Source organism: Chlamydotis macqueenii, chromosome 1 (assembly GCF_036417535.1).
Source record: "Chlamydotis macqueenii isolate bChlMac1 chromosome 1, bChlMac1.mat, whole genome shotgun sequence".
Taxonomy (NCBI): Eukaryota; Metazoa; Chordata; class Aves; order Otidiformes; family Otididae; genus Chlamydotis; species Chlamydotis macqueenii.
This window is the reverse complement of record NC_141556.1, coordinates 55497011-55522337: the sequence shown is the minus strand read 5'-3', so window position 1 is coordinate 55522337 and position 25327 is coordinate 55497011. Positions and strand designations below refer to the sequence as shown.

Here is a 25327-nt window from a genome sequence, read left to right as displayed (position 1 = left end):
GTACCTCCATCTTTTTTCCATCCCACTTGGTAAACTTGTATTGATCCAGTTATAATATATCTAACACGTAACAAACAGCAAGAGATGTTTCCATCGTGTCACCTGCTGTTTTCAGAACAAGGTTTCCATTGGAAAGCTTGCTCTGGATTGTATGCTGGAAGATATGAATGCCACTGAGCGTAGTTAAAAGGAGGGGTGACCTTTTACAGGGTCTATAACCTGGATTTGCCCCGAAAAAAAAGTTTGGAGAAGGTCTGGAGGGGACTGACCCAGGCAGTTGTTCTCAACCCCAAGCACTGACCAGGAGGATGTCTCCGTGAGATCTTTATTCCATGCCTGGAGAAGAAGGGGTGTGAGCCTGTGTACACCCAGCTGTACACAGCACTGTATCCTTTTCTGCATACTTCCTTGTCCATTCAAACAGAGGGAAGCAGACACACACCTACTTTCTTCTTTTCAGTAGTTAATCCAAGAGAAGTGACTATGCGGTGCAACAATTGCAAACAGGATACAGCGATGGGCGGTCTCTGTTGCTCATTTTGAATTCATTATTTCCTCTGTCTTTTCAAGTCAGTCATATCGTTATTTTTACTCTCAGTGGGTCTTGCTCCATTCTGAATTTTGCTCTGCCCAGGCTTTCGTTCAGTCTCTTATAACCTGCTTGTGCCACAGAACATTATCGCATGTTATCTGGAGGTGGCTGGACTGATGATAATATGTAACCTGTTTCAGGAAGTTTTTAGAGATCACCAGTGTCAAGGAACAATTTGCATTGTCTCCTTTATTATGTGTATTACTTCTGTGAAATAATATTATTTAGCTGCCAAATGACAAATAGATGCATCCTTGAAATTTGTGCTGCTTGCAGATGTCATATTCTCTTCCCCCAGCTTTGAAACTATTACATAAATTAGAAGATTAAATGCATTTTGTGATCATAAAGATCTAGGCAAAATGGAAGTGGATTCCTTATTTCTAGCTTTTTTATTCAAGAAAAACCTTTATTAAAATAATTACATTTTAGATAGGAGATTAACTGATTTAGAAAAGTTAACAATATGAATTGTAGTTAATTTTATAACTGTTTAATATAGAAAAGTTTTAAAGTATCCTTTTCACTCCTCCCAGGTAGAAAAACACCTAAGTAAGTAGTTGAGATTAGAGTAGTCTTGAAGTTAACAGGCATGTTCCAGCCTCTGACTGGAAGTATGATTTCTGTACGATCTGCTACTGCCTATCATACACTCAGCTGATCTCCGTAAAAAGGCCGGCTGAAGTATTGCTGAGCCTATGGAAACAGGAACAAGTGTTTCCAGCGTTATCCCAGCAATGTTTTAGTTGTTAGGATAGGACTTTTCCTCCTCTGAATTCCAGTTCTGGTGGAAGTGACTGATGTTCTCTGTCACACGCTTAATGAGTATTTTGAAATGTTAAGCATTAACGATGCATTCAAATTATGGAAAAAATTTCTCCCTACTGATGTGGCCACTCCTTTACTCAAAGGACCGTTCTCCGTGTGACTGCTGCTGTATTGGTCAGATATAGGGAGACTACAGGCTCTGATGAGCTTCTGCATATGGGGCCAGAAAGAAACTTCCATTCTGTGAGAAAGTAAGTTCTTCTCTGGAAATCTGTATGAATGTGCTAGCACTAATGGCAGAAGCTACATTCCCCTTTTAATTAAAATATTCTGTATCATAAAGAGATGCTTTCTTCACTTATTCTGCAACTTTAGAGTAAAAACAAACTAGCACGATGGTTTTAGCCTAATACATGCAGTGTTCATGGAGAAACACTTCATCCACTTGTTACTGGGGCACTTTCTATCTTCTTGGGAAAAAAGACTTGAAAGATTTGACCCTTGACTGCTTTCCAGCAGTTTTCTGTGCATCATAGTAAAAAAAAAAAAAATAAAATAAAAAAATTGTTGCCTCTTTTTCACGCTCTTTCCCTGACCATTTAGAGAATGAAATGTCCTCACTCTAGAGTCAAAGCCAACACACAGATACACATGCTGCCTTGTGCACGTAGTCTTTTCCATGTTATTTGAATAAAGCGTGAATATTCAAAATACTGTTACAAGCATCTATGCAAAAATAATATAAATACTGGTTTTTATATATATATACACGCAGCCAGTCTAAAGGAGTTCTTCAGATTATCATGAGCTGACCACTGCATAGCCATAATGGTTAGAGGATGGAAAAGTAACTGTACTACTCATCTTCAGGTTCCCTGAACTTAAACTCAGAGGCAATTTATACCAGGTGGGACAGAGGACTTGCTTTCATCTCAAGAGAAACATATCCTTGAAAATTATATGTATATTTTGGTGACATACCCCTGTGAATCAGGAACAGAGGACAAATTTCAACCTTGCAAATTTTTATACATCTGTTTTTCCTGGTCCTGGAAATAGTTTGAATTTTTTTAAAAAAAAATATAGCACTGAATTTGCAGAGGGATGGTTTCTACAGAGTTCTCTGGTGTTAGTTACATTAGCAGTTTATAGGCTGCTCGTGTAAACTCTTGAGCTTTCATGGCCCTCAGAATTAGCTTTTTAATATAACACACTTCATGTTGGCTTTTATTGCTGTTTAATTTAGGCTGAGTTTTTTATGTAGCTCCTCAGCTGCAAGGAATGTGTCCTACAATTATTTGAAACTTTTCTTGTCTGTGTAAACCTGCTGGTGGTGTCCTTTTTTCTTGCATATTGAAACACTCCTGAAGAGCTAAACTTGCCTGTATTTGTCCCGCAGATCAATTACTCTACATAGCAAACCCAGATCTCATGTTACAGGTGGGAACCCAGAACTTTTAAATAGTAACTGGAAGCCTTTCCTACATTTGTACGATATTTTGGTTGTTCCAGAGATACAGAAATGCATAGCTCAATTGTCTAAATAAATCATTCTTAGCAAATAATGCCTCTTATTCAAAGAACACATGCAAACAATTCCCAGCCAAATGTTAGTTATTGGCTTCTAAGTTCATGTGCTTTTTGAAGTGATCCCAACATCACTCTTCTCTTTTGGGCATCTGAAATTGTTTAAAGCAACATGTGGCTTCTCACCTTTCTAGAAGAAAAAGGCTGAAGAAAAACGTAATTTAAATAACTTTATTTTATTTTGGATATTCATAACAACACCTTTCCTTAACAAAGAGAGAAATTTCTACCTAAAAAGATCTTCCTTGATAGTTATACTGGATAAATTTGTATGGGCAATTCAGATAGTTTTAAAAAACTCTACATAAGATACTGAGAGGAACAAAGCTTATGTTTTCACAAGTCTTAGGAAAAAAAGGATGTTCTTTCTTGTGCATTAATGTGTTTCATCAGAATTCCTGGGAAGCTGTCCAGCTATACATAGTAAATATTTCACATACCAATAAAGTGATTCCTCAGGAATTCAACCACTCAGCAGAAGTGAGATATAATTTATGGTGCATATCTGCACCTGTTAAACAGTGAAATAGGCTCCTGACATAAGCGATCCTTTCATGCTGTTATTTATGTAAATTTTTTAAAAGGTCCTATCTTTCCGGATTAGTATCTTTTAAAGATCATAATTTCAAGAACATTTCCAAGCTTAATTTTTTAACTTTCATATTGAAGAGGAGACATATGTGATTTTGAGCTAAAATACATATATGTGGGGCTAAGATCAATACCATCAAGGGAAGGCAAAAAAATGTGCCTATTACTGAATTAGGCATTTGTTTTGTGTATCCAATGATAAAATCAATATGTGGCTCCATCAGAGGGGAGATCCATCAGCCTCTATCTTGCTAGCATTCAATCAGGAGATTGAGTTTGCCAGCTTCGAGGGGGGAAATGTTTCTCCATCTTTTGACAATCCATATTACACTAATTCAGACAGCTTTTACACAGACCTGCACCAGTTTGCTCGAGCATTGCTTTCAGTATCATTTCATTAAATCAATGCAAAAGGTTGTGTTGACCTTTTAAATATATGTTTAAATTTGATCAGTGGAGCTTAAGTCGATTAGGAACTGATTTTAAGCCAACTCTTAAGGCAAATAAGTGTGTCCACACGGGGTTCCTCAGCTGTTCAACGAATTGATGTAAAAACCAATTTAAATTAAGCCACTGCAAACAAACCACTGTTGTGTTGTACACGAGTCCCAAACGTGCTGTCCAAGTTCTTTGAGAACTTTCTGTTTAACTTGAACAGAGAACCCAAGGGAGATACAGTTAATGGAGAGAAATCCGCTCATCCTCATCAGGGAAGGAGTGGTGGCTATAACCACAATGAGAAGCTTCCAAACAAACATCCAAGGTGCAGCTGAAAGTTGCATTTGTAAACCCGTTCACTGTCAAATTATGGACTTTTTTACTCTTCTCTCTTGGCAGCTGTAACTGCATTGAACAAGACGGATGGCATCAGGAACAGCACCACTCACCAGACTCTGGGAGGAGGAGGCCTCCTCCATATCCCCACAGGCTGAAAAGATCCAAAGTGAGTTTAAAGGAAATCTTCTCTAGTTCATGCTTGCTTGGGACTGGGACACCTAAGGTTCCAGCCTTCAGCTTGCCTTCACAGCAGCTCTGGTGTTCACAGAGAAGATTATTCCTCTCTTCTAAAACATCACCAAAGACCTTTTCAGGACTGCAGAGAAGCCCTTTTATCTTCACAACCTTTGAGTCTACAGAGGAATTTCAGAGATTCTGCTCTCACAGCAAAGAATGAGAGATGCAAAATGACCCGTGCTCCATATTGATTCATAATGCAAGTAAGATGGAATGAAACAAGTGTTTGTAGGAGGGAAAGATTACCTGATAATTTCTAAACACCAACAAACCTACAACCTGAGTTTTAATAATTGAGTTTAAAATGTGAGTTTAAAAAGTGAAATACATACAATCATAGAATCATAGAATACACTGTGAGAGAAAGCAGGGGTGCAAGGAGTAAATTGAAGGAAACAGTAAAGTAAATTGATGCAAAAGTGGTTTAGCATAAGCAACTACCTTAATTATGAATCAGCTAACATGGGAATGCAAGTTGTGCTCATGTGAGCATCTGGGTCCCTCAAACTCCCCCACTCCACTCCTACACAGATAAATTGTCATCTGATCCATTTTCTCCTGTCCTAAAACTGAAGAAAGAGAATGTAAACAGTTTACCTTATACCCTCCAAAATGTTTTAATTAATTGAGAGTTTTGCTGTATGAAAGAAGAATTTGTAAGGGCCTCTTCTTCAGCTTCAGGCCTCTTTCTGACCAAAGGCTGCTGTTTGACAGGCATTTGCAGAAGCTGCTAACCCCCAGCAGGAGCAATGTATCTAAAGGCAAAGGAAGGTACTTTGTCACTCTTGTTTGAACAAAGGAAGGTAAGAGAATGAGGCATTGTTCTTTCTCCTCCAGCGAATGAAAAGGATCTGGTAACTGCTGATGGTTTGTATGTGTGTGGTATTGTCAGATCTCTGGCCTCTTTCTTTTTTCAGCTTTCCTGGTTCCTCAAATTTATTTATAATATTTCCATTCAGATCTGTGCAACCAGTTGTCTTGAATGACTGCAGACTTGCAGAAGAGGGTTACGGGATGTCGGTGAACTGAACATGTCTAAGCTCATTAGTATTTCTGTATATTGAGGTAAAGGCGGTAGCTCCTTGGCAGTTGTAGTAAACTCTCACCCAATATAGAACTTTATATGTGTCTTGCCAAAACCTCCCTGAAGCTGTTGCATCTTGTCCTGTTCTTTTTTTTTTTTTAAGTCTGCAGATGGGTGGGAGAGTATTCCTGGTGCTGGATATGACTTTTTCCTCTTCTTCCTAGCACAGATAGTAATCAATGAATCCTTAAGCTGGAGTGAGAAATATGATTCATGGATGTGGTGAGCAGAGAGAAAAAACATGAGAATGAGAGAAAAAAAAAAACAACACTAAAATCACAGGGATGGTGCAGGGGGAAGAAGGGACTACATCACTTTGCAGTGCCAAATTACCAAAAGCAAAAGTTAGCAAAGCACTAGGCCCTGCAGCTTACACTTGTTTCTCTGATGGCTCCTATTTTCTGCATTTGCTGAAGCTGTCAGGATTGGGGAGTTCGTGCTTTCTGCTCAGAGAAATCTCGCTGCTCAAATGGCCCTTCTTTCCACTGGGGTTCTGGAGATCCAGTTGTGCTGAGCTTTGAAATTAAAGGAAAGGATGTTTGACACAGCAAGACATGTTCGTGGTATATGAACCTGCAAAGGAGTATGACAGTTTATTAATTTATTTTATTGTGCAGCATAGAACTGGCAGGCAGACCATCTCTTGTGGGACTGACTGACCGAGATGCCGTAATTAACTTTACAGTGGAGTCCAAAGTAAGGCTAAACTCAGTACATTGTCTTTACCTAGGCCTTCACAAGAGAGAGCAGTTAAATGCCAGAAATACTTGCAAACCTGCTTCCTGAGAACTATCTGAGTTAGATACCACAATTTTTTGTTCCTGCTCATGCTGGTATGGGAGGCAAGGGACTGCTGGCTCTCTTGCTCTTGGTTTCTCTTGCCATATCCATATAGTTTTTGCAGCTAATTGTTGTCTGTGTCTGTGAGCCACCTAATTTGTTTTTCCCATTCCTTTGTGTCTTGCCAAAACAAAGTGGTATAAAATCAGTTCTTTTTTTTTGCCTCAAAATCGCATTTGAACTCCACCCCCTCTCCCCCCTTCCGCCCCCCACAAAAAAAACCAAACCCCACAGACCTTGGATTTGGATTTTTACAGTTTTCAGCTGCCAAGTGGTACCTTTGCTATGACTCTGCTGGGCAGGGGCTTCAACAAAATGTTTTTACCGCTAGCAGCATCTCTCCTTTTGTGACAAAGAAGGATGGCAAAGGCTAATGAATTTTGCCTTGTTGAGCAAGGCCTGTGGTTAGGAACTTGATTCAGTTAGAAGAGATCTTTGGAGGAATTTTGGGATAGTATATTTTCTGGAAAAAAATGACAAGGAGAAGGCAAATGCAAAGCTTGTTCTCACCTCATTTCAAACAGCATCAAACTTTTGACCCAGGAGGGGTGGATTCCAGACCTCCCTTGTTGATTTTTTTTTTTCTGATTTTAGTGCTTATTTCCTCTCTGTGACTCTCTCCCCACATTCAAGACTGTCAGGGAGAAGTTGTAGATAAGAATATCTGTAGTGTTTCAGTGTCTCCCACACAGCAGTCTGGAACTGCCTCTCCTCATGTTACTGAAGGTTCATGGATTTCCCAGATCAGTAGGAGTTCATTGATTTATATGCAGGCAAGCTTGTGTTACTACTTTGGTTATTCTCGTCGTTTTTCCTGGCTACTGTTAATTAGCCTGGCAGATCTTTCAATGTTGCTTCCATGCAGTAGAAGATGAATGTAACTACTTGTACTGAGTGATCATAACATTCTCCTTTCTTTGCATCCTCCTTAAAAGGATAAAAGGCACTTTGAAAACTCTCATCTAAGCAACGACGGAGATCCAGACTGTGACCTGGTACTCAAATGATGTCTCTAGTGTGGTTAGTGGTGCTATCTCCTGCACTTGGACTATCCCATAGCCTCTTGTCACCTCACGCGGTTCTTCTGGGATGTTCAGGTTAAAAACAATCACTTCCGTGCTGCCACTTTCCTGTCACTCTCTGAAAGACTTGCCCTTTCTCTGAATCACAGTCTCAGTCTCTGTCTCCCATCTCTTCAGGATCCCAGCTCAGGTTAAAGCAGGACTCTTCCTCTCTCAAGCCCTCACTCTTTCCTCTGTGTGCATTTTTTGTCTTGGTTGCTGTAAGAAGTCTCACACTCCTACCTCTTCTTCAGCCCTGTGAACAAAGGAGGAGGCCAGGCTGTATCTGACCTAGAGGTACGGTGACTTTTGGGCCCACTTCTTGTCTCCCCAGGCTACAGGTGGCATGGAGAGCCCTGGCTCCCCTAGGGACCTCCGTGCAGTCTGCGAGCCTGACTGCAGAAGATGTCCTCTCCTCTGAGCAGAAGCTGGGATGCTGGTTTCTCTCGGGAGGTGGCAGCACAGCCAGATGCGATCAGCATCTGCAGCTTGGCGCCCAGAACTGTGAAGGGGTGGCAGGGAGGAGGTGGCATTAGTGTTCGGTTCTTTCTGGGGTGGAGTTCCTCAGCTGGGGGCAAGGATTAGGATGAGGAGCATGAGGGTGTTGATGCTTCAAACCCGTTCTTGAGGCAGAGTAGAATCAGCCCGGCATCCTCACAGTAACGCGCTTGGGTCTGCCAATCTTTATCACGCTTCTCCGTATCAGCTGCTGATAATTGTCAGGTGTGATGTGGGGCTGGCATCCCACTGTGGGGACAGTGTCATGTGCTGAGCCTAAAGCCACACTCCCAGCTGCTCTTTTTCACATATGGGGAAAGGCTGTCTGCAGGAGATTGGGCACAGTCATTAAGTATCATGGGTTTTGCAACCTACTTACCTGCAGGCTGGCTTTGAGTCCTGATGGTTGTACGTTATTTTATCTGCAAGTTATCAAGCAGCTTTAGGTAAAATACCACGAAAAAGAAAGAGCAATAATTAGTCACCGTCCCGTGAAATGGTACAACCTGCTCCTCCCTTAGAATCTCATCTGTTCTTCTTTGCTGGATTATTGGGGGCTGGAAACTCCATGTCTCTCCTGAGGTTTTAGTAATGGATTGCAAGGCCAGGGGTACTATATGGGGTATAATGTGACCATCATCTGGAAAACATGCACAAAGGCAGGGGGTTTGGGTTTCTGCAGAAACCAAGCACAGTCTGGTCCAGAAATCTATGGGATATATTGCTTAATTTACCCCTCTGGCTCTATTCTTTGAATTCAGCTTTCCTATGCCAAGCACACTGAATCAGCTGGGGATGCTACAGAGCCTTGGTGGGAGGTTTTTTTTGCTTACTTCATGAACTTTGAGAAGTTTTGTGGCAACATGGAAAGACAGCAGATTCAGTTTTGCCCTGATAGTCATTTGTGAATGCTGTCTGTGGGTCTGGGCATCCAAAAGCAAAGGGTGCTAGAAATCCCAGTTTAGTCAATTCAAATGGTTTTAGTAGCATTAGCAACTGGAGCAGCCAGCTAGTCCTACAGTTCTTTAAAAAGTAATAAAATGCACTTGATTTTCACTCCTTGGTTGGAAACCACTGAATGGGAACTTGTCTCACACACCAGGTAATTCCTGCATGAAGCTGATCAGGGCACCATTGAAACCGTACCTTAAGCAGGCAGCACTGAGGGGTGAAGCACAGAACGACAGCAGAAAAACTTGAGGTTTGTACGCACTTAGAAAGGGGCCACCTCCCTCCCCCCCCACCACCCCCCGCTTTTTGCTCCTGGTAGTTTTGGAAGGCCCAGCCCTACTCTCATGACTGTGAAAGAAAAGCGTTGCTCTACAGAGTGTTCCAATGCATTGCAATTCCCTCCTGTCTTTCAGAACAGTGTCACTCCTGAGAGTGACCCGAGTGCCCCAGAAAGATCCCGTGGCATCGGTGTGCACTGAGGATGAGTCCTGATAACAGAGAATGCACCGCTCATCTTATCTGCGGGCCTGGGAAGCTGAAGGCAAAAGACTCAGGCAGCGAGGACCAGAAAGCAAAGCAACCTTTCCTGCGTGCGTTTTCCCTCTGACTCAGTTCTGGGGGATCCTCCCGCTGCCGTTTGGATCCTGGTGCCTTGGATGGACAAGTTTTGTCAGTACCACCGCTACGGGGCCTTCTGCCCGGTCCCTGCGTGAGTGCGGCTTTGGAGAGCCAGGCCTGCAAGCAGCTGCCCCTCCGCTAGCAGTCCAGTCAGGCACACGCGTTCAAAGGGTGCATGTAAGGGAGAGGAATCATTTGGGGGACAAAGCCCATGTAGGAAAATGTTGGTGGCTGCAGAAAAAAAAAACCAAACCAAACCAAACCTAACAGAATGAATGTAAAGGAGAAAGACAACGACCAAAATGAAAGACTGGTTTTGGAAGGTAATTGCAGTAGAGTCACCAGGTTGTTGGTACCTTGCCTTTTGGAACAGTTTTTGACAACTGGAAGAGGGAGCATGTCTCATTTTAATTGGAACTAATCATATTCAGAGCAGTTGTCACGTGTCACCTAACCTGTCTGTCTCCCTGCCTTTTCAGCTTGGCAGTCTCCTCCTCTTCCCCTGCATGTCCCAATGATTTGAAAAATGATCCATTCTTCAAAGCATCCCTGATAATTTGGACCAGAGTGTTCTATTTCTTTGGAGGCTGATGCTTTTCAGAGCTGCAGCCTTTCTTTCTGCAGCAGCTACTGTCACCTCTATATAACACACAGCCCTAAGAGAGGGAAAACAGGTCTGAGGGGCTGCACTTTTCCTAGAAGGAAAGAAAATAGAGATGGCACTAAAATCAACAGAAAACAGATTATTTCATGTACAGCAAAGAGGGTAGCTCAGACGTTTTTATGAAGTGCAGGACTATTAGGGAATACCATCACTAATTTCACTTCGCAAAGCACACTGGACGTCTCTTAATGCACTTCCCATTGTTGGTATCACGTATCTGCACATGTGAATCAGTAAATATTAACTAAATAAGCATGCAGATATATGTTCTGTTCTGCACCACGTTTGTTATCTTTGTTCTGAAAACACCGCCACCTTTTTAGCAAGACTTAACTCAAGATCTGCATCGCTGTATTCTTTTTGCTGCCAGATAAAGGTAAAGCCAGACCATACGGCTGCTGGCTGCATGGCTTTTACCCGTTGGCAACCATCTCCTCATGGTGACATCAGCTGAGGTGGGAAGACTATAATTTTATACTGCAACAGTCATTTAAAGTGAAAACGAACGTTAACATTTCTCTGGTATGCATGTGCCCTAGTGTGTGTTGAAATGTCCTGGATTCTTACTGAGTAATGTCCTACTGGGGACATCACCATATGGATTTGGGGTTAAAATTCATGTTTCTATCAAAGAGAAAATTGTGCAAATTCTGCTTTGAAAAGGGCTATTTTCTTGAAGGAGAAAAATCAATTTTCTCAAGCACCCATCTCCCATTTTCAAAACACTCCTTTGCAGTGGCCTTAACACTACAGTCCTGAGTAAGGAGCAACAGGATGGAAACCTGGATTTGTGCAGCTTCATTTTATTGTTAGCAATAAGAGATGCACCATAACTGCGCAGGATCAGGGGAAAGGGCAGTTAAGTTAAATGGAAGCTTTACCTGTAGATAACCAGAGGTGTTAAAGGGTGCATAAATGAGAAACGGCATTTTTCTTCTTCAAACTTACTTTTACTGTGTGTGTGCAACTTTTGGGCTCAGACTAACCCTGCAAACATTTAGGTATGTGCTGAAGTCAAGGCACAAGTGTTACACGTCTTTCAAATATGAATCTCATTGAAAATTATTCCAACACATCCAACGGGAACATCATCTTGTCCTTACTGTAGGCCTCTCCTTTAGGTTAAAGTTTATTTGGAGGTTGCCAGACATCCCATCCCAGCAGGCACTGCATCTCAGGTAAAAGCTGTATGCATACAGCAAGGTGGATATCGCATCAGACTTGCTGATGACAACAAGCTGTGTGGTGTGGTTGACACACTGGAGGGGAGGGATGCCATCCAGAGGGACCTTGACAGGCTGGAGAGGTGGGCCTGTGCAAACCTCGTGAAGTTCAACCAGGCCAAGTGCAAGGTCCTGCACGTGGGTCAGGGCAATCCCAACCACAAATACAGGCTGGACGAAGAATGGATCGAGAGCAGCCGTGAGAAGAAGTTGGGGGTACTAGAAAATGAGAAGCTCAGCATAAGCCAGCAATGCACACTTGCAGCCCAGAAAGCCAACTGCATGCTGGGCTGCATTAAAAGAAGCGTGGTCAGCAGGTCAAGAGAGGTGATTCTGCCCCTCTACTCCGCTCTCATTGGACCCCATGTAGAGTACAGCCTCCAGCTCTGGTGCCTCCAACATATGAAGGACGTGGACCTGTTGGAGTGAGTCCAGAGGGGGGCCACAAAGATGATGAGGGCTGGAGCACCTCTCCTATGAGGACAGGCTGAGAGAGTTGGGGCTGTTCAGCCTGGAGAAGAGGAGGCGCCAGGGAGACCTTAGAGCAGCCTTCCAGTACGTAAAGGGGGCCTACAGGAAAGATGGGGAGAGACTCTATCAGGGCCTGTTGTGATAGGACATGGGGTAATGGTTTTCAACTAGAAGTAGGTAGATTTAGACTGGACATAAGGAAGAGTTTTGTTGGTTTTTTTTTTTTTTTTTTTTTACCAGGAGGGTGGTGGAACACTAGCCCAGGTTGCCCAGAGAGGTGGCAGATGCCCCATCCCTGGAAATATTCAAGGCCAGGCTGGATGGGGCTCTGAGCAACCTGATCTGGTTGGAGATGTCCCTGCTCCTTGCAGAGGGGTTGGGCTAGATGACCTTTAAAGGTCCCTTCCAACCCTATTCTATGGTTCTATGACGGCTTCACTCTATGATGGAGCCAGGCTGGAATAGTGCTGTTTGGCCCAAATGCTTATGATAGGTACAGTACAGATATTGCTTGCCTGTATATATGCAAAATGATGCATATATATTCCAAAATATTCCATATTTTGGGGAACACCACTACTGACCTTCTCAGGAAAGTCCTTTGATGAAGGGAGGAGTCTCCCAGTATGACCTCCCGTGCCCGTTGTCTCCATCCGTGCAACAGAACGGGGCAGGGCTGGGGCAGCTCCAGCAGTGCAAGTAAACCCCATCTTGATTATAACCATTGTCAGCCTAATTTGGGTGCCAAAATAGCGGCCTGGACAGCGTGAATGATTTTTCTAGCAATTCCAATATCCCATTTTTTAAAAAGTGGGCTGCTAGGGATCAAAAGGGCTACAGGGGTAACACCAGCGACCCTACCTCATTCTGCGCTTGCCGGAGATCAATCAGGGTGCAAGAAAATGAGAAAAAAAAAAGGTTTATTAAGGACGCAGCCCCTCACCCGCCCGTCGCGCAGGGGCCGCTCCGTCCCGCAGCAACCAGGGCGGGGCGGTGCCGTTTCCCCTGCCCCACGTCCCCCCACCTTCCCCGCAGCCTGAGCCGTGCCCCCTTCGCTCCTCCTCTGCTGTGGCCCCTCACCATTCCAAGCTCTGAGGGTGCGTACCCCTTTAAATGCACCTCCCCCACCGGCTCCGCGCGCGCGCCGCGCCGCGCCCCGCCCTCCCCTCCGGTTGTGCAACCCCGCGCGCCACTGGCGTGCGGAATGAGGTAAAGGCGCGCGGCCCCGCCCTGGCCGGCTCCTTTAAGAGCCCGCGTCACGTGACCGCGCTCCCGGCCTTCCCCTCGCGGCGGCGCGCTCACCGCCCTCTCCGCCACCTGTTGGTGAGGGGGCGGAACCTGGAGGGAGCCCCGCCCCTTCGCTCGCCCCGCCCACCCCGCTCGTCGTCCCCGCCGCGCATGCGCGTGGAGCGGGACGGGCTATTCACGCACCCAAAATGGCGGCCGCGATGGATGTGGACACCCCTAGCGGCACCAATAGCGGCGCCGGCAAGAAGCGCTTCGAAGTGAAAAAAGTGAGGCCCGCCGGCGCGCTCCTCCGGCTGGCCCGGGGGCAGGGCTGGGACGGGCTGGCGGCGGAGAGCGGGGCTGGGGAGAGGGACCCCTCACGGAGCCGGGAATCCGGTTCCGCACCGGCGCGGCGGGAGGGGCGGGGCGGTTTCTGCGGCGAGTCTTGGCGTGCGTCCAGGCCAATGGCTGAGGCGGGCCGCTGCACGTGGAGCAGAGGCTGACCAATCACCGGGCGCGGCTGGCGTGGGCCGGGAGGGCGGGCGAGCGGGAGGAAGGAGGCCGGAGGGGTCCGCTCCTGTCAGGGGGCTCCAGGCCTTGGCGGCCCCGCACCCTCCCGGGCCGGGCCGCGTTACGCGGAGCCTCTGGGCAGCTGAGGCCGGGGAGCAGGCGTGGGGTGCTGCCTCCTCCTCAGCCCTGGTCGCGCTGGCCCAGTCACTCGAGCTGCCCTGAGTGCTGCGTAAGACGCTACACACAAATTTGTGTGGCTGCTTTTTTTTTTACCTTTTTTCTTTAAATCAAGATGTAACATCGTGTGTGTAGTCCGCAAATGCTCTTCTGTCACCCTGACTTTGTTTGCCTCCTCAAAGCAGTCATAGTACCACTCTTCTGTCTCGTGCCACCAGTTTGTCAGCTGCATCCTGGTAATAGTCCAAACCTGTTGCGTGAGGATGCAGAGGAAGCAGAGAGGCTGTGGGTTTGCATTAAGGTAGAATTTGAGGCAAAATGACCCCTGGACTGAGTATTAGCAAACATATCTAAGCAGTGATTCCTGCTCGAAGGATGGGCTCCAGACATGGTTTGTTTGAAACGCAGCCGTTATCAGTGATGATGGAAACCCCTATCTCTGTACAGGGCTGCAGGTCTATGCCGAAGGACGTGTTTGGATGACGTGATTGCTTGTTCTTTGGAAATAGGGGCAGATATAATAGCACATCAGAGGAGGAGGAAGCGTCACCTTTTATGTGTCAGTGGCATTCCTCCTCCCCAGCAAGGTACAAGGCACATGTGTGGTTCAGTACAGGTCTGCAGGTTGCAAGAGCAGCTTGTGATGGAACAAGAGATTAAGTACCTGAGAGTGTGGGAGAAATATGGGGACAGGGAATTTTTATCTTAGCTGTCTTGAAGTGTGGATGAAGTCCTTGAGAGATAAGTACCTCGGCCAGAAGGCTGGCTAGACTTGAAGCTGGAAGACAGGGAGAAAAGATGAGATCACTACCGACCCGTTTCCTAGAAGATCTGGTAGTATCGTGATGACTTTTTATATCGATACTAATGAAAAATTGAAGTGCTTATCAAAATTGGTAGTGCTTATCAGTGCTTGGCAGCCTGCATTCCTCCTTCATAATCCCAAACTGAGGGGAAGCAATGAAAACATTGAGACGTAAATGGATGAAAGTAGAGAAGATTTACTGTAGTACAGTCAATACAATCATATACTGAAAAAATGGAAGGAAACAAAATATCTAGACTACTTAAGTAGTAAATGAAGATTATCCTGGCTACAATAACATTTTGGATTGCTTTGAATATTGAAGGCAAGCCCATCTATTTAATGAATTTACAAAAGACCTGATTATGGTTTTTGTGGGGAGGAATAAAAAGGTGCTATGCTCTTCTGCATAGCTTGTCTTGAAGTCCTCATTCTGAATCACTTTCTAAAATTGTCGTGGAAATTTGTAGCCAACTGTTCCCCTGAAGTAACATGGGATAGCTATATTCCTTGTTTGTTTGTTTGTTTTTCTTTTATAAACAAAGTCTTTGAAAGGTTAATTTGGTAGTACTTTCAAATTTTTGTATTCAGCCTTGCTGGTAGGTCATTGCGTAGTAACCTTTTTGCAGAGAAGATTGTTCGGGAGTCAACCAAGGGTAGCATTAGAGATTATTTTTGTTCTTGGCCCCAACTGCTCTAGGGGGTGATTACTAGAAGAACTGCTGCAAATAATGGAAATTCCTCTTAACAAAATGGCATCTGGATTGGCCTTTTTGCAAGGCACTGTCCTTTCCATCAGAACCGAGGATGTGGCATGAGCTGCATCCTTGCCTCTGGATCTTGAATAGAAATGCAGATGCTTGCATTTGTTTCACAAAAAAAAAGGGGACTGTGGGACTTACGTTGTTTCCGGAGTTGGAGGGAGACGTTTGGTCTGGGAGATATGTGAGAGGAATGTACTGCTGCTTTCTGGTAACGCTTCTGAACTCGTGATGAAGAATTACTCTGTTCTTCTAAGATTTTTTTTTTAAATATGCTAGCTTTTCAATTTAAAAATACATGGCATCTTGAGAAATAACAAGGATTTCTGTGTGCTGTAAATTGAGTCAAAACTGTGTTTTTCTTTTTCTTTTTTTCCCCCTCTCCCTAGTGGAATGCAGTAGCTCTGTGGGCGTGGGACATTGTCGTTGATAACTGTGCCATTTGCAGAAACCATATTATGGATCTATGTAAGTAAATGCTGGGGAAGACAGTTTTGACTGGTACCTGATGCACAGCTGAAATTTCCCCTGTTGAGGGTGTAATTCAGCAAATGCAGCTTTCAGTTAGGAGCTAAGTCTTCACAGTCCAGATACTAAGCTCTATTTTATGTAATGCTGAAGTCCTGTAATCTATTTTTTGTCACCTCTGTCACCATACTGCTTTTCCTTCACCCTTTTCTTGTAAAGAGTAGAATCCCTTGGTACCACATATACAGACAAGATTATGTTGCTGAGTGTGTTTTGGATGCAACAAAGAGGACAAGGAGTAATAATAAAGAGCCAGGAGGAACTGAAATTTTTCAGGATCAACAGGTATTGCTCACAAAGAGAGGTTTTAGATTTTAGAGTTGAGGATGTTGCTATGGGCATCAACTTTTTGATGACACTCATTAGGATGAGATCTTGTAACACTTCTTGTGTCTGGCCAGGAAAGGCTTGGACCAGTGACTTCATTTGATACTTCATTCTACAAAAACTACCTTGCATAAGTTAATGTTATAGTACAGGGAAATTTGTAGCCGCCTAGAGAATTAATCATTCATTTACAAAGGAGAATAATCAAATGCCTGAATCAAAAACCATGTTTGATTTTTTTCCTGTATAATCTCGATGGTTCAATTAACAGGAAAATAAAGTGATAATGGAACTAAGTATAGAAATTTCTGTAACGAAATAGGTGCACATACATGAAATCACTGGTTTCAGTGATTCCCTTAGCGGATTGCTAAAGAGTACAAAACCATTTTTTTTCCCCCTCAAAACTGACAAGATACTGTTGGCACCGTGACTGTCCTTGTTTCAGTCATGAGGGACAGAAGACCTTTTAATATATCTAGATGCAAATTTGCCTTATTTGCCACTATTACTAAAATGTGAGGACTGTGGAACCACCTAAAACAAGAGCAGGTACAACTGCAGTGCCTCGGAATGGCCTGTCACCATCCCATTCTGACAGTTTTGTTGGTTTTATGCAGTCACTCTGGAACTACTGGTAATGGTAGCTCACTGTCAGTAAGCCTGTTTCAGAAAAAGCAGACCTCAAGGTTATAGTAAAAACTAGTGAGAGATGCACCTGATTTGACAACATATTTAAATATAATTACAAAACTACTTTCAGAAGTTTTTTTTTTTAATAAAATCAGACTGTAACAGACGGGGCTGAAAACGGGTTAAGCAAGTTCACTTCTTTGCTCTGGGACTGATATATTTGTATTTTGAGCCAGCTGCTGCCTATCCATGCCTCAGTTTATTCTTGATTATTAGAAAGAGAGTGATAACACTAAAGAGACGCAAGTGAGGACAGGGGTTATGAAATGCGCCAAGGTCCTTTGATGTAAAGATTTCTTTTTTAAGTACTTCTGACATGTACCATCTTGACAAGTAGTTGAGGTGGACACTGGACTACTGCTTAGTCTCTCAGATTTAGAAAGACTAAGATTTATATTAGAGAGGAAAGCATGTCACTGATAGGCAAATGTAATTTTAAAGATTTGTTAGAACATAAGTTACATTTCTAGAACTTACAAATGCATAGAATAAATAGATAAAATCCTGTAATTCAAGATAATTATTCATGATAAGTAGGATATGTTGTAAGATAATGGATGCTGTGTTTCATGCATTTCATGAAACATAATGTGTTTTATTCTTTTAATCTGCCTCAAAATTAATATTGCCTCTCTCGAAAGACCAAATACAGTCTTGTATATTTGCTATTTTTTCTAAATAGCAAATAGGACATATGAGAATGAAGGAGAGATGGGGAGGAGCTGGAAGAAGAGTGGATAAATATTATTTTCGAGTAGTGAATTTCATATGTCAGTTCTTAAAAAACAAACAAACAAACACCTGCCAAAATGGGGATGGTGTTGGAATATATAGGTAGATTAGGAAAAGCAGTGAAGGCAGAGGGCATGGGTAACAACTCTTTTCTTTCTTGAGTTGCTGAAACATAACAGGTTATTAGTTTGGGTATGAGCAATGTTATGAAAAGCCTGGACCGCAAATGACCGACCAAAATTGACAGTATACAGAACAGAGTGGGTGTCTAAATTGGTGTTCCGAGATCAGTGTTGGCTCTGGATTTACTTACTTCCTTGTTACAGATCATTAATGCTGTTAAATAACACTTTAATTAGATTTTTCAAACATAAGATGTGAAGTGATGGGACACTGAGGGAGAAATTAATAGAATGTGCAAGGAAGAACAACGCAAGATTCAATTTGATAAAATACAGGATACAAATGTCTCCCTCTCCTAATGATGAAGAGAAACCTTGAAAGGGAAAACATTAAAAGAGTGATAAGTAACACCAGCCATGCTAATGGAAGATTGTTAACGTTATGAAGTCAGGCATCCAAAAGCTAGGATATAACAATGTTAAGGTGTCATGCAGTTCTTCTCCTGTGTGTACATCATTATTTGCTAATAGTATGGTCGAAGGATTCCCAAAGCCCCCAGTATGGTTTGTATTCAGTATATAGAAGGAGTGAGTAGATTTTTAGTGGGTTTTTTTTCATTCTTCTCTGGAAAGACCCAGGTCGTATTTAGATTTTATTGGAGCAGTGTTCTTGATTTCTTCAAAGGCTTGCTCTCTGCTGTCATTGCAACATGGTAAGTTGGGGATTGTTAACTAAACGCTACGTTTAGCATAGTGGTTTACCTTCTGGTCTAAAATGTGAATTATAATATTTTAGTAAGGTAACCAGTATGTTTTTGAACTGTGTAAAATGTGCCATCAAAATACTGTTTCCTTTCTTTGATAGTAAGATGCAGAGTACCACATAAATTGGAATAGAATCCGAAGAAGAATCTCAAGATGCTTAACAGGCTGAATGATTTTGGATTTGTGAGAAGAATAAAAGAACAGAACTAAGTATATATAGTTTGCTAAGTCCTAAGTAGGAGCAGAAGATGATAGCTGTGTACAAATATTTTGAGTGTGTGATACTAACAGGAAATATTGAGTGTCATACAAGGGGATTGTAAGTAGGAGGAGTCATATGATGATATGATCAGGGGAACTTAGGCTAAGTATTTAGTAGAATCTGCAGATAATTCATAGAATCGTAGAATCTTAAGGTTGGAAGAGACCTCCAAGACTGTCAAGTTCAACCATCAACACCACCGTGCCTACTAAACCATGTCCTGAAGTGCCATGTCTACATGTTCTTTGAACGCCCGTTCTTAGGAACACATTCCTAAGAAACTGGCAAGGATTGTGAGGGGAAAATTCTGTAATTCCTAGTTTGAAAAACTAAATTTGAGAGCTCATTCAACATTTTAGGAATAACTAGTGTACTTCAAGTTTATTAGCCTGGTTATCTGTTTTTCCTGTCTCTGTTTTATGAGTGAGTACATGATGTGTTGTGTTACCTAAGCTCTGTGTATGTATTTCTCCTCTTCCCAATAAGTCAATCCCTTCATGACATAATTTTAGAAGGCAACATGAAAGAGAAAGGGGAACCCATACAGTGGTTACCCTTGCTCAAGCGGAAGAGCTCATAACATCAAATTTACCAGTGCATTGGGCTGTTACTGTAGCTACTCACAAAAGACATGTACTTTACTTCTGTTACCTGCCATTATGCCTACTTAAATCTTGGGCTACTTTTCTTGTTAGAAATATACAGAAGATTTCTACAATAGAAAACGTATAGGAAGGTGGATGGTTCTTAACAGATGCCAAGATTCAGAAGTTACCATTCTATAATACACATTTCTGTAACTCCCTGAGTTGAAATGCTTCCATTGCATCTTTCACAACTATCTGCAGGTATTTGGTGTATCTTTCTGCCTTCACCTCCAGATACTCTGTCAAAAGCAAGGCAAAAGTAGTGTTGTTCAGTATTCCTCCAGTACCTGTTACTGTCTGACAGTATTGCTTCTTTTGGGTCAGCAGCTGGTAAATAGATTCTCTTTGTTTCAAGAGCCAGAATCATCAGCTTTCATTCTTTGACTGAGATTGTCCACTTGTTTTATTTCTTTGTTGATATATTGTCCTTCTTTGAAAGTAGGCAAGTAGGAGACCAAAAAGTGCTTTGGCTTTTGGGAGACCCTTTTTTGGCAGCGAAAGGTAGTAGTGCCAGCAGTAGTCTCCAGCCTGTTTGATGAGAGGATTAAATCTGGATGTCTTGTTGGAAGGGCCTTACATCACCACTAGAGAACTCCTCCTCAGCTATTTCTGCAAAAGTTCATCTGTCCTCTTAAGCTTTTGGGACTGTCATGTTTTAGACTGTATTTACTTGTCAGCAAATGTTTGAGTAACACTAAAATGAATTTCAGTGCTGCTTTTCTTCCTTGCCTAAACTACCTTTCTTCTGTCTCACTCCCAGTCAAAATAGAGAGTCCTTTAAAGCCTAAAAAAAAAAAAAATAAATAATTGTTTTGTGTTCCAAAGCATACAGCTCACAGGTTAGGGCCACTTGGAGGAGGGGATAGTGAGGGGGGGAAAGAAAATGACATAAAAATGGGCTAGATGGACTGCAGTTCTAATATGCTTTATATCCAGTTTCCAGCAGGGAAAGAGGAGCAAAAACAAGATAAGTATATTGTGTGACAGAATATTTTCCTTGCTTTCAGCAGACACTTCTTGAGTTAAAGTTTTGCTACCAGTTGACTTTTCTTCATCTAAATGAGTTTCCTTTCCTTTTCCTACTACTCATCTTCTCACCATTTTCTGTTACTGTACAGACTCATGCCAGATATTTAAAAGTTAGTGTAGTGTGCCCCATGGTACTCAGCAAGACCATGAGTCTATACTGCAGTAACAGTAAAATTGTTGCAGCGCTCTTGAGTATCAAATTTTAATCAAATCTCCAAAGTAATCAAAGCTCTTCAAGGTTCTTGAGGACCCTCCATTTTCTTAATGAGATTTTGTTTTATTGCTGCATGTATTGAGGACTTAAGGAATTAAAACATCAGATATTTCAGGCACACTGGATTTTGTTCTCTTCTATAGGCAGGCCAGGGACTGAGCTTTGGACTTCCTCCTGTAGTGTGTCATATCTTGATGTAAGCCATATAATAAATACAGGTTCATTCAAATTTTGCAGAACAGTTGTTGCTACTGAGTTTCTTTAGACCTCAGTCTTGTTTTGAGTTGCTCGTGACCAAGGTTAACTGGTCGCTCTCTCACCTCTCAGGAAAAATGGGCCTTTCTCTTATTTTGTTCCTCTCCACACCTGAGAGAGAGTGAAAAATGGAGAAAGGGATGAATAGGACAGAGTAAATAAAGATCACACTTTTCAGCCAAACCTGTGGGGTTTGAAAGTTTTTGAATTTTTAATTGGTGAATCAAATTCCTTTTCCTCTGAGCATATTTGGGCACATTAAAAGTGAACAGAGAATTGGAGCTTGTTCAGACATTTTCTTTGCCAGGGAAAAAGATCTGCAAAACAAGCAAGCAACAAGCCCGTGTATCAAGTTCTAAGCTGATCATCTCTCAGTCTGTCTTTTTACACCGTTTGGGCTTGACTTTTAAAGAAAGCATCCTTTTGCAGAAAGTAAAATGTTGGTCTCATAGGTTTGGGCTGCTAGCTGTGGAGGAGTTAGAAATACCTTTTTTTTTCCTCCTGAAGTTTATTCTTGAGCTGGAGCAGAAGTGATTCTTTTGGGCTCTAGAAAGGAGAACCAAGTTGCTGGCTTTAATTTCTCAGTTGTATTCTTCCTTCTTTTCTCTCTCTCCTCTCCTTCATCCTTGCCATCTGACACAAAAGTAAAACATAACCCAAACTGGTAAATAGTATTTATCTTTTTTTTGCATCATCCTAGGTACTCATCCCTAAGATATAAAAAGTTAAAAAATACATTTTAATCTGTATTTTCTATTGTGTATTTTTGGGCTGTGCTTACCTGTCACAAGACTATACAAGAGAGACTGGCAAACTCCAGCATTACATGAGCAAATTAATTTGTAAATATAACTGAGAGTACAAAATGTCTAACAAGATGATAAATTTAGATTTAGAGAAAGCTGAGTAAGAAATTTAAGTAAACTTTCTTTCATGGCTCTGCTACTGTAACTGATCATCAAAAGACATCTATTAAAACACAAGAGGACAAATTAAAAATATTTATCCTTAAAATTTGGAAAGCGGACATATGTTGCTGGTAGATGAGCTACATACTCTCGTCCTCTGGAAATTTGGAATATTAAAAGTGTAGAGGAAGGAAGAAAGCAGAACGAAGTATATTTTGATCTGATGCTTTTGGGAAAACAGTACATATTAAACCAACAGCTCTTGACACGTCTTGATATAATAAACTCAACAAAACAAAGAGCTCTTCTCTTGCTATTATGAAGAAACCTACCAGTTGGTGTTACATGTACATCTTGTACTCCTGCATATAAGTGCTTAACCTTTGTTTTCACAGGCATAGAATGTCAAGCAAACCAAGCATCAGCTACCTCTGAAGAGTGCACAGTTGCATGGGGCGTCTGCAATGTAAGGAAAACCATTCTGTTGTGAAGCTCGTGTGTGGTGATGCTATGCCCTTTTTTTTTATGACTCAGGACAAAACTAGTTCTATAAAATATTTCAGATAATCCACCAGAAAAAAAAATATTAAACACCATATGTATAGTACAGTGTTGAAAGGAGAAGGGGAAAAAAAAGTGAAAGCTGGAGAGGTGTAATACAGAAGACACAGAAGAGAAAGGAGAAAGATAGGCCTTTACACCTTTGTTTGTTTGTTTGTTTGTTTTATTTCTTTGAAGAGTAATAGGTCTTTCATTCTGAGCATGATTTTCCTGATCCAGGTTCTGCCTAGGAGCTATTTTTTTGTCTGATAATAGGATTACTTGGATGTCAGTGTGCTTGATTTGTCTTTGTGCAGGCTGATTCAAGGAGTTAATATGGGGTAGCTGGGTGATTTGCTTCCCCTTTTGGAGGAAGATCAAATTGGTTCTCGTGTGTAATCTCCAGCTCTTCAATTTGCTGCCCTATGCACTCCTTCATAGAGTCCCACTAGTATGTGAACTCGAACGTGCCTACCTTTTAGCTAGCCTGGGCCTGAGCTGGAAGATACAATTTTCCATAACGGAATAACTACCTGTTCCTCAGTCCCATATTCACTATGGTGTGGGAACAAGCTACAGGATATTAATGCTGCAACAGGATTATAAATGTTGCAATTCTGTTTGCTGAGGACAAGAGCATTTTTTTAAACCATGTTAGAATATTCTAGTATCAAAATTATAATTTTGTGTGCGAGAGTTACCACAAGTGAAACCTTGTTTTTAAGTAGCTGTATGGGGTATGGGAAAGGGTGTCCTTATTGAACATGTAATTGAGATTGTTTTTCTTTCTAATTTTGCAAGTTCCTTTATATTCAGGCTTTGGTTTGTCCAGAAGACTGGCAGAAAGCTTCAGCATATATACTTACATATCATCCCTGCTACTCACTGTGAAATCCTCTTTCTTGTCTTTCTGATTATGCTTCTTATCATCATCTGCTCTGCCAATTTTAGCAGCTGCTAAACTCTCTGTTCTCTCCTTCATCAGAAGTCAGTTGCTTGCCATTGCCTGCACTGTGGAGCAGGCTCCCTGCTGCCATTTCACTAGTGTTCCTTTCCTCTCTGAAAATGTGGCTCAGTTATTTGGTGTTTACCAGTGAGCTGGCTGATTAGTCCTCCCCATCTTTGTCTGCAAAGACTTGCTACTCTCTTCTTACCATGATGCTTTCAGTGGTAGTTTTCACATTGAGATACATTCATGTCTTCTGAAATGATGTGGTCTGAACTTTCTCTTCCAGCACGCTTTCCACTTCCACTGCATCTCTCGCTGGCTCAAAACTCGCCAAGTATGTCCACTGGACAACAGGGAATGGGAGTTCCAAAAGTAGGTATCCTGCACGGGTTTCAAGATGAAAAGTCCCATTGTCCTTCTGTTAACAGAAATTATCTATGTCAAATACGCGGGTAATCTCTCTCATTTGTGGGTCTGAGGGCATAGTTGCTGTTGGGAAAGGTTTATCCACCTTGCTGTATAGGGACCTTTCCTTCATCACCTGGTGGTAAATGAGCTCTGAGGGAAGCCCAAATAGCTGCGGGGTAAGTGGGAGCTGTTAAAAAGTAGTGACTGCTATTGACATTCTCTCTAAAGAATGGAGAGCAGAAGAGAAATGGAATTCACTGTAAGTGGAGCCTCAGGTGAATACTGTACTGCCGCATGAGCAATTTGGGTTTAGAAAATGACCTGAATTTAACTGTTTGTGTTCCAAAGCATTTCTGCTGAGGTGCCAGAAGTCTTATCGGGTTCCTCTGTACGTTGGTGATTTGTTTTATAACTCTAACAGGCTCAGAGATTAATACAGCTGATTTCCTGGCATCTGGAAATCAAATGTCCATGTAGCCATTGCTACAGCCTTGGCCCATTTATTCATAGTTTCTGTATTCTTTGTTTTGTTTTCTGTTTTTCAAAGGTCTATTGTTAAAATAATAATCATAGATCCATGGATGGGTTTTTAGGTGTAATTGTATTTTGAGAGGTGATTGTACATTGAGAATAGTTAGGAAGTTTGCCTGTCACTTGCTTCATTCCGCGTCGTTTATCCATTAATGTTTTCTTAACTGTGGATTTTCCCTCTTCACACCCCATTTAAAAAAAAAAAAACAAAACAAAACAAGTAGATTAATTCTAATGAGAGTCCAGGTTAAAACAAAGCAAAACAGATATTATAACTGTTCAGGATTGTCTTTGGGATCTGGTTCACAACCAGTTGTGCAGATCGTCATTGACATGACAACTTGAGCACCATAGTTTTGATATTGTGATGTTTTAATGAACACTTAATGAAAACTGAGCCCATGTTGCCTGGCTAGTGACTTAATACTGCGTGGCCAGCATAATGAGAAATGGAGACGTGCATGAATATGTTTTTATGGGTGCTCAGTTATGTCTGGGGCTATGACAAGCTTTGGACTTGTTTTCATGCAGAATATATTTGAAGTGGGATTCAGGGCAAAAGATGATGATACTGAGGGTCTCTTGCATGTGATATCGTGGATTCCTCAGGCTCTCTTCTAACTGGATAGACTTCTGGGGGAAGTGGAATGTGGAGAACGTCCTAAGTTTTCCATAACACAGCATTTTCATCTGTTTTACACGTTAATTATATCGTGGTAGAATGAGAATAAATCCGCCCAAATCAGCACTAGTATGAAACATATTTTTTTAAAAAAAGCATTAACATATTATATATTTGCAGGTATGGACACTAGAGAGATCATCACCACGCTTCTTGTTACGTCGTCAGCCTCAGTTATTCTTGTCACTATGGGTTTGTTTTAGCAACTTGAAAAATAAGTAATGTATACAATTCTTCTTGAATCTTAATTTCTCCCAGTTGTGTACCATTGAATAAAATCTTGCTGGAGCTTC

The 25327-nt window shown here is 42.1% G+C and overlaps 1 protein-coding gene across 1 annotated transcript; it reads left to right on the top strand.

The window, feature by feature from the left end:
• The first annotated feature begins 13331 nt into the window (after positions 1-13331).
• On the top strand, positions 13332-25327 carry RBX1 (ring-box 1). The gene is made up of 5 exons (XM_086752417.1): positions 13332-13476; positions 15832-15910; positions 22320-22390; positions 23700-23785; positions 25155-25327. The coding sequence occupies exons 1-5, from the start codon at positions 13399-13401 to the stop codon at positions 25165-25167; spliced, it is 327 nt and encodes a 108-aa protein (XP_086608543.1). The 5' UTR covers positions 13332-13398; the 3' UTR covers positions 25168-25327.

Bases quoted from the DNA above. Each gene is read 5' to 3' on its own strand.
- RBX1 (XM_086752417.1), top strand. From the start codon at position 13,399: ATGGCGGCCGCGATGGATGTGGACACCCCTAGCGGCACCAATAGCGGC. The intron at 13,477-15,831 runs GTGAGGCCCGCC...CCCTCTCCCTAG, and splicing joins AGCGCTTCGAAGTGAAAAAA to TGGAATGCAGTAGCTCTGTG. The intron at 15,911-22,319 runs GTAAGTAAATGC...TTGTTTTCACAG, and splicing joins AAACCATATTATGGATCTAT to GCATAGAATGTCAAGCAAAC.